This window comes from Typopeltis vanoorti, chromosome 3, assembly GCF_054136105.1.
Source record: "Typopeltis vanoorti isolate ZY-2024b chromosome 3, IOZ_Tvanoo_1.0, whole genome shotgun sequence".
NCBI classification, from domain to species: domain Eukaryota; kingdom Metazoa; phylum Arthropoda; class Arachnida; order Uropygi; family Thelyphonidae; genus Typopeltis; species Typopeltis vanoorti.
In genome coordinates, this window is record NC_143551.1 from 15,752,391 (window position 1) to 15,765,962 (window position 13,572).

The following is a 13,572-nucleotide window of genomic DNA, read 5'->3' on the forward strand; positions in this document are numbered from 1 at the left end:
TTTTCGTCCTGTAAACTCAAGAAAATCGACTGTAGAACCCACATTATTTCAGACATTAAATATATTGTGTTAGGGTTAGGGACCACGAGATGGCGGCACATTTGAGCCGTCTCTCTTCACTGCGTACCTCTTAATTAGCGATAGCCTTGGGCCATCTGTCTCTGATTGGGTACCAGTGGAGATTGAACTGCCCACTCAGTCTCCAAAAAGTTAGATAGGGCTAAATGGCCTCGCCTACTCCTGTATACGGGAATAAAAAGGCGTTAGCTGATTTTTTTTTATTTCAGATGTCAAATTATCTTCACTTATATTATCAATGTTGCAGCGCTTCTGCTCAGCAGAATAAAGATTCTTTTCAACGGCACCTACATGAACTTATCTTTTTGACATGCTGTTCTGATGAATTTTTGTATCATTTTTAAGGCAATCTTAAACTTACAATATTCCTCCAATTATATTACTAAAGAACAATAAATTATAAAAAATTACAATAATATACCAAAAATGCACCAAATGATCTAAGAAAACACTCAAAGAAGTGCCAGTCTTACAGGGGCCTATGTAATAGTTCCTGCAAGACTGGTGTTAGAGACCAGTCCTGCATGAGCTGTTACATATTATATTCTCTATCATCTATTTACTAAACTGTACTAAGCTGGCATCCACATGGAAGAAAGCTTATATACAACCACTTCCCAAATATGAGATAAATGTTTACTATCAAGCTATTGCTTTTGCATCAGTTTTTTCTAAAGTAATGGAGAAAGTTATCATCAGTGAACTGCTATCTAATTAGTTACTACCAGGTATGGATTTTGCCACTCTGGATCCACAGGAGATCTAATGGCCTACGTCACTCACATTTGGACCCATTCCATGGAAATGTTTGGAGAAACCTGTGCTATTGTTCTTGACATCTCCTAGGCTTTTGATATGGTCTGGCATTGAGGGCTTCTCAACAAGTTACCATCATTAAGACTGCCTTCATCCGTGTGTAAATGGATCACCAGTTTTCTCACAGATTGACCCCTACGTTTAATGACGTCTCTCCTCAGACTTTCCTGTCAATGCCATTGTCCCTCAGGGCTGCGTTTCATCCAACCTCTTTCTGATTTACATAAACAACCTGCTTTCATTTACTTCAAAAATTAGTCATAGTTTTGCCGATGACAGCACACTCCACTCGTCATACTCAAATGTTTGCAGTGCTCAAGCTTGAAGATCATCTATAATAAGTGCCCTGAACATTGATCTGCACATACCCTTGATTGCAGTAAAAGCAACATAGTCAACTTCAATGATTCCAAAATGCAGTTTTGCTCATTTTTCCCATAAAGACCTCGGATCTCTACTGATAATGCTCAGCTTAGCAGTCAAGGCCAAATCTCTCTTCTTGGACTGACTCTTACTCCAAATCTTTCCTGGCACAATCATATCACTTCCGTAGCATCATCAGCTTTCAAAAAACTTGCATGCTTTTTCAGTCAAAACGGTACATCTCTACCAAACAGTTATTACTCTGTATAAATCCCAAATTCAGCCAACACTGAATACTGCTCTCATGTATTATGGGGGGGGGGGGGGGTGATGCACCTAGGACCTCTCTAAAAATTCTTGATGTTGTTCAGAAAAGGACAGTCTGGGTGCTAAATGACACTTCCTACAGACTCTCTTCAGCCACTTTCCCATAGATCACTTTCCGCATTATATCTCTTCTACAGATATTTCCACGGCCACTGTTCAGCTGAACTACCATCCATTATGCCTCCCATTTCTGCATTATCTACAGGAACTCATGATACAGATGCTCAACATCCTATTACAAATTACATGCTCACCAAACCTACTACTCCCAGTCATCATTTATTCCTTCTACCTCAATTTTGTGGAACAGCCTTTCCCATGAAGCATTTTCCAAAGGACTTAAATCTTCAACAGTTCAAGTAGAATATCAACAGATTACTCTATTTCTGACCCTGCCATCACATGGCATCTGTTTTTTGCTACAGGCTCTTCTGCCTTGTGTGGGAAAAAATAAATAAAAAAATAGCACTACACCCAACTGTCATTTATTTCAAAGTAGTAGTACTACTACTACTACTATATCAAAATTATTTGTGTATAAATTCTTAACTTTTTTAAGTTCATAGTTTACTTAATTTCTACACTTATTGCTTCTTCATCCTCAACATTTTTTTCAAATTATATAATATCTGGCTCAATAAGTCCTGTACCAAGTATTATGTTGTCCTTGAAATAGTACCATGACATATTTGAGTTGGTATTGTACAAAGGTTTATTGTTATTGTATACAAATTAAGCTAAGAATTTAATAATTTGACTGCAATTTTGACATTTTTATGAAAAGGTGGGAGAAAAATCAGGAAATCAAGATAATGGATCAAAAAAAAGATTAATTTGGTCTTTTGCCCAAATCAGGAGAAATTACAGGTCTTAGAAAGTTTTAGTATAGTTTTGATAACACATAAAATATGCTTCACATTCTAAAAACAAAAGTGGAATAATACATTGAATAATAATCACAACAAAATGAAGCTTACTCTCCAGTTTGCTTCCAAAATTTTATTCAGCAATGGATGTACAAAACTAGACATTCATTTCTGATCTAGTGATGCAACGTTCTTTGCACAATAAGGAAAAAAAAGCATAAAAAGCTTCAGGTACAAAATAAAAAAAAAATCTCACTGTAACTGACCACAGCAGTAACAATAACAAAAATATCCATCACAATGCTTATTAATATAATAATAATTCTATTTATCACTCTAACAACCAGAATTCTACAACTCAGCAATGTAACTCATACGAAAACAACATATTCATCACGTAAGCAGCACTATTGGCAACAAGCAGGTGTGTGTGAGTGTTAAGTTTGTGGTGATAAAATGTGCATCCTATGAGAACTTTACCATTAATTAATATACTGTATATATATATATATTAATGTATATACACACACACACACACAGAAACCAGTGCACAAAATTTTGTGATTACTTTTGAAGTTAAAAGATGTCTAGAATACATTTAACATGTACATAATTTTATCACGATACATCTGCTAAAGACTACTTATCATTTTTAAAAATGTTAATATTTCATAGATATAATATTCGAGCAACCATTATGAACTTTTAAAAAAGTTTCTAAAATTTCAAAATATACACTTTTTTAATCTTTGTATATATCAGAAAATTCTTTAAAAGGAAGAATCAATATAGATACAAAATGGGGCAGTTTTGTTTTTCAATTTCTTATGATATGTAAACCTCTAAAAATGTGTTATTTTAATTTCAATCAATTTTCTGCATTATTAGGATATTTGAATAGTAAATGCAACTATACAAACACTTTTAACAGTCTCATTTTGTTCTCAAACAATTGACCAACACTGCAAACTTGGCATAGTGTGTTTGAAAACATAAACATGCACATCATTTTGAATAACACTGCACTTAATTAGGACCAGTCACAATTTACACCAAATTATTGCTTTATTTTAAGAAATATGTCACCATTATCCTTATAGAGATATTATCAAAAAAAAAAAAAAAAGATTCCCAGGAATATAAAAATTATTTAGTAGTAATTTTCTTTCTAAATCACAACAAATGTAGTCTACAAAACCATCAGAAATCCAAGAATTAAAAATCTTACATTTTTCTTATTACACTTTTTTTTTTTTAACTCATTGATACAATTTTCAGTCTCTTAACTTTACTGAAGTCTTCATAAACTCACACCTTTCCCAGCTGAGATTCTTTCTAGATTTGTATTTGAAACATGGCACCATCTATTGACAGGACATGAGGGAGAGAAAACCCTGAAATCTTAATGTCAATGAAAAACATTCCAAATAATTCAAATGCTTTTACCCTAGTTATCAAGTAACTGCAGTGCATTAGCACAATCAACTCTCTCTCTCTCTCTCTCACTCACACACACACACACACACAAAATAAAAGAGGAGATCCTTTTACTGAATACATATATTTGACATAACACTCAGGTATTATATCCATAAACTTCCCTCAACAAGAAACAAGCTACCCTATATTTTCCCCATTAAACTCTATAAGCAAAACTATAATACAAATTCATAATACAACATATGGGAAAATTGCCTGGAATGTGAGAATGACTGCAAAAAAAAAAAAAAAAAGTCTGTGCAATATACAACAAGAGAAAATGCAACTTAGTCTTTCTTTCCACCATTCACAAAGCATTAATGGTATCCATACCTCTTTGACATATGCTCCAGAAACAGAATAAAATGAGCCAGAGAAAGAGGGAGACTCATGGGATAAAATGGTACAAAATGTGGTAAAAAAGTTCAGCACCAAAAAAGGTAACAGGGATCTAACAGGCACATTAATGAGAGGCCACATAATTGGCTCAGGAGCTGGTACAGTGGTCTTTTTTTTTCTTCTTTCGACTGGAAGTTTACCGGTAGCATAGTTTCCCAAGCAATGAGATTCAAGAGTCCTTGATAATGCACTGGATGTTATTTCGCTCACTACAGAAAGGAAAAAAAAAGTTGCATTAAATTTCTTATATTTTTAAATATGTACACACATGTAAAAAATATATTTTATGTGTATATTGTGATCTGGTGCTCCCCTTCCATATCAATTTGTGAAAGAAAAAAAAAAAAACTATTAATAATAAAATAGGTATCAAGAGTCAAGCTGATAGATTAATTTTATAAAGAGACTTTTATATAATATAATAACTGATGCAAGTAAGATTTCCCTTGCATCATAATTGATGCAAGGGAAATTGTTACAGGGAACATTCTATTGTTATATGCTAATAATTCATATAACAATAGAATGTCCTGATAGGCAGTGATTTCTTGAGAAGCTATTTCTGTTCAAAATGTTGAATATTCTTATCAAACCCTTTTTTGCATATTCTAGAGAAGTTGTATTGCCCAAAAAAAAAGAGTAAAAACTTCTAATGATACATATGACTATAATCTGCCATTTTGTAGGGTACTTTCATTACAAGATTAAAGCATTTTTTTTTTCATCCAGAATTATACATTATCAATAGAATTAGTTATGGCATACTGATTTTAGTACCTCTATAACAACTAGAAATTTGCAACAAAAAAAAAAAACAAACTATTCAAGATGAAGAAATCATATCTAGGGAGTTGCCTGGATAAACAAGATTCCTGCTATTTCTGTCATGTAAACAGCAACCAATCAGCCATTGAAAACAAAACAAAAAATAAACTTCAGCAGAACTAAAGATGTCAACATTTAAATGTCAAGTATATGGTCAATCAACAGAAAAGAGGTGAATACCACATTGACATAACTAGGATTACTGACAGGAAGATGTCAGTGGGCTACAGGCACCAGCATGCTACATGTTCAGCAACCTCTTGTGTGTGAAACTGATATATGTATGCATATATAAATATATACACATGCACAAAGATATGTTTTACTCAGTCCAACATACCAATTGAAAAATAATTATTTGAATACAATGTGGTCATGATCTATGCATCAGATGCCTTCATGGAATGTGCACATAAACAAAGATTGCACAAAGCAAGATCAATTAGCCCATAGAAATATATTAAAATTTGGGAGGAGGATGCAGCATTTGTCACCAACATTTAAACTTCTACATTCTGAATAATAAAGCACTGTCACAGAATTCTGCATTATTACAAACTGTATAGTATGTTTTCACAAAGGTTAAAATAATGCTTAATAACTAGCTTCATATCTTTTTACAATTTCAATTTTCACTTCTTTAAAACATTTCTTGTCTGGGAGCATCATTTGCACACTAGCAGATAGTTTAGAAGCCATATAAAAATATTTTTCGCTTTTATTACAAAGGGCATCGTTACTATCAACTTTGTTACAAGAGTCAATTAACAATATCTAAATTTAAATATGTTAAATTTACTTTATACACATGAGGAAATAGCACAATTTTATAAAAATTTTATTATTATTACACAGGCATCTCCATGGGATCTGAAGTCTCATTATGGAAGGGCCACATCATTATTCACACAAATTTACTGCCAAATGCTTCTGGAAATTCAGTCTATTCATTCACTTCACTGCTCTCTGAGGAAAAAATCCCGTCTTCACATCGAGAGGGGCAATCCCTGAATACAAGGATAAATGAGGGTGTCCTCTCCACTACCTGGAGGATTCACTAATTAATCAACAACTATCAGACCTCTTATCTGATGACAGTGATCACTGGGCATGTGCTATAGAAAGATTTGGAGAAACGTACTGTCATTGTTCAGGCTACCTTCCATCCTCTATAAATGAGTAGTTAGCCTCTAATCGTTCACTGCTTGTCAAGGTGGATGCTATTCTCTCTTTGGGCTTTTAGATCAATACAGAAGTGTTGTAATAATAATCATAATTTATAATTCTGAATCTTTTTACAATTATTGAGGGTTGACGCCAGGAAGGGCATCCAGTTGTAAAACTTCACTGCCAGCTCTAGCTATGATCAAATGAGTCGAAAAGAAAGTGATACAAGGGCTAGAGTGTACCCCCTTAAGCGACGCGCAGCCACATCGCCCTACAGCTGTGAGAAGTGGATGAGGGCTACTGCATCAAGGGCGGGTGCGGTTAAAGAAGCGAGCCCAGCAAGTGGAGAGAATGTTGCGAGTGGGAACATTGAATGTTGGAAGCATGACTGGAAGGGGAAGAGAGGTGGCAGACATGACGAAGAAGTTGGACATTTTATGTGTGCAGGAGACAAAGTAGAAGGGAGGAAAAGGAGAAGGAACTAGGAGATGGATATAAATTGTTCTACTCTGGAGCAAATAAAGAGGGAAGAAATGATGTCCGAATTGTGGTGTGTGGCAGAATGAAGGGCAAATTACTGGAAGTGGGTAGGAGGAACAACAGGATCATGCAAATGAAACTGGGCTTGGAGAAGAGCAACTGGTCATCTTATGTGCATACGCCCCACAAGTTGGCTGTACAGCAGAAGAGAAAGATGAATTCTGGAACATGCTAGATGAAGAAATGAGGGAACGAACTGGAAGAAAACGAGATGGTGATTGCCAGAGGAGACTTGCATGGACACATAGGGAGACAGAACAGGGACTGTGAAAGGGGTACATGGTGGCCATGGAGTGGGAATGATGAACCAGGAAGTAGAGAGGATTTTGAACTTCGCAGTAGCGTTTGATCTGGCAATTGTGAACTCCTTTTTCTGTAAGAGGGAAGAGCATTTGATAACATTTAGAAGTGGCAACAACAGTTCACAGATTGACTACATTTTGACTAGAAGAAAACATCTTAAGACAGTAACAAACTGTAAGTTAATCCTAACAGATCAAGTGGCACAGCAACACTGGCTGCTGTGTGCAGACTTTAAAATAAGGTCGAAGATAAGAACCTTTGGAAGACAATTAAGTGGTTTCACTTAAAAGAAGAGAGTGTGAGGAACCGTTTTAGGGAGAAGGTGTTAGAGTGGATTTCGGATGGATTAGAAAGTGTACAAGATTGGTGGAGACATAATTCAAAAGCAATTCTAAGCTGTGCAATTGAGGTGCTTGGTGAAACATCTGGAAAGATTAGAGAGCAGAAGGAGGGTTGGTGGTGGAATGATAATGTACAAGAAGCAGTGACGGTTAAGAGGAAGGCAAAGCAGAAGTCGAATGAGTCAAGAGTGGAAGAGGACAGAGATGAGTACAGAGAGAAAAAGCAAGAAGCCAAGAGAGTTGTTGCACAGGTGAAGGCCATGGCATATCAAGACCTTTATGATCAATTAAAAACAAAGGAAGGACAGAGAAAGATTTGTTGATTGGCAAAATGTAGAAATAAGGCATCAAAGGACATTGTACATGTCAGGCAGATCAAAGACTCTGGAGGAAGGGTATTAAGGAGGGATGTGGATATAAGAAACAAATGGAGAATATACTTTGAAGAGCTTTTGAATGAAGAAAATGCAAGGACTCGCAGAGAAGATGGGGAGCCTTATGAGGGGATGTGCAGAACATTAGTAGAGTGGAAGTGAAGGGGGCTATAAAGAGGATGAAGAATGGAAAATCGGTGGGCCCTGATAGGATCCCAGTGGAAGCATGGAAAAAGAGGGAATTGACCTGCTGTAGGCCCTGTTAATAAAAGTTTGTCAACAGGAAAATATACTCGAGGAATGGAGAGAAAGTACTCTTGTCTTCATCTACAAGAGTAAAGGGGATGCACAAGACTGTAAGAATTACAGAGGAATAAAGTTGATGTCCCACACAATGAAAATCCTAGAGAGGGTTCTTGATAGAAGACTGAGGAAGGAGGTGGAGACTGCAAAGGAGCAATTTGGCTTCATTCCTGGTCGATCGACGACAGATGCTATCTTTGGATTACGGCAGATGATGGACAAGTTTTGAGAGAGGCAACGGGAGATACATCTGGTATTTATTGATCTGGAGAAAGCATATGATAGAGTGCCAAGGCAAAAAGAAATGTGAAGACAAGAGTTCGGAACCTGCCTGGGAGAGACAAAGTTTTCCAGTGACAGTTGGCTTGCATCAAGGTTCAGCATTAAGTCCGTTCCTGTTTAATATTATGATGGAGGTGGTGACAGAGGAGGTGAGAGAAGACGTGTCTTGGACTATGTTGTACGCAGATGCCATCGTGCTGTGTGCAGAATCAAGAGAAGAAGAAGCAGCTATACTGGAAAGTTGGAGGAAAGTACTGGAAGAGATGGGTATGAGACTGAGCAGAAGTAAGACAAAGTATATGTGTTGCAAAGTGGATGGCAGCCAGGAGACAGATCTGGAGCTGGAAGGAAATGTCATCAGGAAGGTCAGTGACTTTAGATACTTAGGTTCAACAATGAAAAAGGATGGTGAGGCTGAGAAGGAAGTGGGATGCAGGATTGTAGAACTGGAGAGAGATGGCTGGAGTGCTATGCGATAAGAGGGTGTCGATCAATCTAAAGGGCAAAATCTACAGGACAGTAGTGAGACCAGCTATGTTATGGAAACTGTGGCCCTGAGGAAAAATAACTTCAGCAGGATGGAGGTAGAGGAGATGAGAATGCTTGGGTGGATGTGAAGTGTGACCAGAAAGAATCGTCTGAGAAATGACTATGTAAGGGGAACGGTGAAAGTTACGAACTTAGGAGCAAAGATACAAGAGGCAAGGTTGAGATGGTTTGGTCATGTGATGAGGAGGGAGGAAGAATATGTGGGAAGAAAGGTCATGCAGCTAGATGTGCAGGGGAGGAGGAGGAGGAAGTGCAGGGAGCCAAAGAAGAGACAGAGGAGGAGGACTTGAGGATAAAGAACTTGGATGTGGCTATAGCCCAAGACAGGAGGTTGTGAAGGAGACTCACTACAAACAGCGACCCTACTTAAATGGCACTAGTTGCAGAAGAAGTATATTAATAGTTTTGGCTTTGTAATATTGGCACTTTCAATGTGCCCATTATTGATATTGTTATTGCCAAAATGAAACATAAAACATCATATTCTTGTGAGGATTAGATTTTCACTTTACAACAAATAGTTGAGAAATTGTGGGAATATAACAAAGATCTGTATTTAAGTTTTGTAGATCTGCAAAAGACATGACAAGGTGCCAAGAGAGAAGCTATTCAAAAATGCTACAGTTGTAAGTCAGCAGTTAGAATTGAAGGAAGTACAAGAAGATGGTTTTATGTTAAATCTGGTGTCAGACAAGGATGTACATTATCCCCCTCTGTTATTCATTATCTATATCAATCACATTATGAAGGAAAGTGGTATTAAACCTGATATCAAAATTAGAGATGTTAATGTCAGCTCTTTGCTTTATGATGTTATACTTCTAAACAAATCCACTACAAGTCTGCAAGATTCCATGACTAAATTGAATAACTGTTGTAATAGATATGGTATGAAGGTCAGCAATAACAAGACAAAGACAATGAAAATAAACAGACACAGTGTAAATATCAACTGCATTGTGAATGGAGAACCTATAGAAAAGTAAAACATTTCAGTTACTTAGGCATGATTTTTAATGAAGATGGTAAATTAAATATGAAAATAGACAACAGGAATGGTAGGAAGTCAACTGAATAAATTTATATGGAATAAGAGAGAAATTAGTCAAAACATAAAACTAGCTGTATGCAAGATAATGTTCAAACCAATTTTAACTTACGGATCTAAGAGCTGGATTGGAAGTAAAACATTTGACCAAAGACTAGAGACCACAGATAGAGGCATGAACAGATGGCATCAATGGCAATATCATATTAAAAACGAGGATATTAGGAAAGAACTTGATGGTTAGCATCCAGGAATGTGTTAGCAGAGCTAATCTCAGGTGGTATGATCACTTAAACAGAATGGGAGAGGAAAGATTAGCAAAACAAGTGTTCTCTGCCAGGTTGGCAGGAAAAAGACCCAGAGGAAGACCAAGATATAGGTGGATATCACTCCCTACAATCACTTATTTTATTATAGTATGATTAAGATACATTTTTCAGAGGACCTTAAAACTATCAGAAATAGCTATTTCCCTATTTTTAATTAGGATATCTTTTATGTATTCAAGCTGAAAGTTTTAATTCTCTTCATCATTTGTATTTAGCATATGTTCTATCCTTCAAGGTGCTGCTGCATTTCTCTGTGGCACGATGTAGATGCATATATTTTTCATGTTTGTTTCTACATATTGTATATACTAATGTTGGATTCTGAATATATAGAGATTGGAGTAATTATTATTTGCTTCAGAATCCAACATGATCTTCCATCACAAAGGCTAGACTTGTAAATATTATTTAATGTAAACAACTTATACTATGTTAATATTATAAGAGTTTGTATTTGATAATTTAACTGCGCATTAATTGAAATGTAAATATTCTCTATTTATTCTTGTTGGTAGAAGTTTAACGTTATGCAATAGCTCAATTTGATTTTATTTTGTTTTGTTGTCATGGAAACTTATGTTAGATAGCTTGCATGAGTTTGGAACAGAACGTGAGGAGAAGGTTTATTGAAAAGAGTTTTAGATCACGAGAATAATTTAGGCGGGAAGAACGGATATAAAAAGGAAGAACGCTGAAATTATTAAGAGAGAGAAAGGAGAGGATGAGCATTAGGTTGGAATCGGAGCATTCGGCATTCGGGAATCACAGTGCGATAATAGCGAGTCGGCAAGTCACTCAAGCAGCTAAATAAAGTCTACTAGTTGAGAGGCGGTTAGCTAGTAAGTTGTAGAATAACAATTATAGCTACGGAAGACAGCTGAGTGACTACTAAATAGACTAGCAATAATTGAGTTGAGATTTACTTTCAGGGCCGACCTGTCAAGGACACACAGAATCTTGAAATAAAGCATCGAGTAACTAGAGAATAGTAGAGGCTGTAAAGTTGAAGTTTACCGTTAGCTGTGTTTAGAATTATAGTGCCTAAAGAATTATTTGAATGCAGGAGGAATGAACAACTGTGCATATAAAACCTCAAGTTAAGAATTATTGTGTGTTGCCTTAATTCATGAGTGATCAGTAGTACTTCATGCAAGAACGTTTGTTTATGTGTATAGTGACCGATGATTAATTCAGTTATTGCTTAGAAGATTTATTTAATGAGTGCCGTATACTGTTTAAGTGTTTACAGTTATAAAAAGTGTTTACGTATAAGTAGATGAAGAAAAAAAGATTATCGGTAAGATTATTCCAACCTTTAATATTGCCATATAGAGAAGTGTGCGAGTTTCATCCTAGAATTTCCTTATACTAACAGTAACTATTGCGGAGAATTAACTGAAGTGTAAAATTAAAAGTGTTTATTTGTGAAGAGGTGTTACTGTAATTTTTACTGTATTTGGAATTTAAGGAACTGTGAGAAGACTGTACTAGAGATAACAGATTTACCATTGTCTGAAGTTGAATGATTGTACTTATCAGAGAAGCTAAAATGTTTGTGATATCTTAATTACTGATTTGAAGTTAAGTGTAAAATTTGTGATTGTAATATTAAATGTTTGTTTTTGTATCAAAAGTTGTATTTTGCCTGAATCTCTTTTACTGCACCATTCATAAAATATTCGAACCAAAGCGGGTAAATTAAGTAAGTCAAATATACTCACCCAGTATATATAATAACAACATATAAAGGAAAGGTAGTTGAGAGTTGGTTTTTACTTCAATTCTTGAACTAATTCAGATATAAAGTGGCGCAGTCTTAAAATATAAATTTTCTCTATATTTGCATTAGAAATCAACTAGCAACTATTTTTTTAGGTTAAGAGCATCGTAATAACTAAATGTTGGATCCAAAGTATAGATTGAGACGAAGTAGGATCCAACACTAACCTAGTTGAATTGGAGGCAGCATGTAAGCAATAAGTTCGAATCCCACTGTGGCACAGATGTTTGTGAAAGTTTTTAAGTAGTAGATGATTTTTGTTGTCTAATACGAGACCTTCACTCTGCTTATTAGAGAGTTGATATGGCTTGAAAAAAGTGAATACTGTTTTCTTCCAAGAAAGATTTTGGATTATCTAATCCTTAGTCAATTAGTAGTACTGTTGTGTCCTGAATAATCAAATTATAAGTGGGACAAAACATTAATTTATTCAGGAACAACTATCTTTAATTGTAAGTAGAGAATGTTGTGTTTTGACAATGAACGGCGTTTATATATATATATAAATAACAGAAAGATAGAAGTGAAGAAATAATTAATATGAAAAATATGTGAGACTTAACCTGTTTTGTAGGAAGTCTAATAGAGAAATTTATTTAAAGTATCCCATTTCATGTAGTATAAGAAAGCAAATTGTATAAGCTATGGTCCAAGGGTCACACTTTAGCCGTCCAGAATAATGTATGGCTGGAAGGAAAGTGAAGTTATATGAAAAGGAAGCTAGAATGATTTCTAGGAAAAAGCACCGCACGCACGTGGAAGAGTGCACATAGCACGATAAACAACGTGGTAAAATGCACGACACTCCGAGATTGAAGCGGGCAATATAAACGCCAATCCTCCCCCACACAAGGCTTTTTGGTTCCTGTTTCCTGACCTCGTGGATGTTGGCTCTCGGTCTCCGCCAGCGGAGAAGAGGTCTAGGCTGGCCATAGAAGTTATGAGTCGTCTGCCATACCATGCGAGCTAGGGCTAGCTATTTCCTCAGATCAGGATAGCTATGCTATATCGTGCAACGGTAATCCAGAAGTGTGCCTGCGATACTAGTGAAAGTCCTGAGGCATCACATAGCCTTTCCAATGCGGAGAATCTGGCCGTGCAGCTATTGTATGTGACCCAGAGAATTGTAAACCGTAAAGAAGCCTTGATGTCCAGACAAGGCTGAAGAAAGAACTGAAAGTCATTCCAGGAACGGTAATGTAGATTGTTATATTCTGATTTCCAGTTGAAGATTTGTGTATGAATTCATTAGGATATTTTGTGTAATGGACATATTGTAAAGAACTTTAGGAACTATCCCTATTTTGGCATTGACCTCTCCCTGTTTAAGAAATGTCTCCCTAGAAGGGATTTGTATAAGAGATGATTGTGATATGTTGTGAGATATAACTAGTGACCACGTG

The 13,572-nt window shown here is 35.9% G+C and overlaps 1 protein-coding gene across 1 annotated transcript in view; it reads right to left on the minus strand.

Annotated features, from left to right (window-relative positions):
- Positions 1 to 2,574: 2,574 nt before the first annotated feature.
- LOC150107944 (uncharacterized) overlaps positions 2,575 to 13,572 on the minus strand; it is an 86,367-nt gene continuing 75,369 nt past the window's right edge. The window contains exon 4 of the mRNA XM_090415476.1: positions 2,575 to 4,537. Within this exon, the coding sequence (XP_090271602.1) occupies positions 4,498 to 4,537 (40 nt within the window). The 3' untranslated portion in view covers positions 2,575 to 4,497. The remainder of the gene's footprint in view (positions 4,538 to 13,572) is intronic.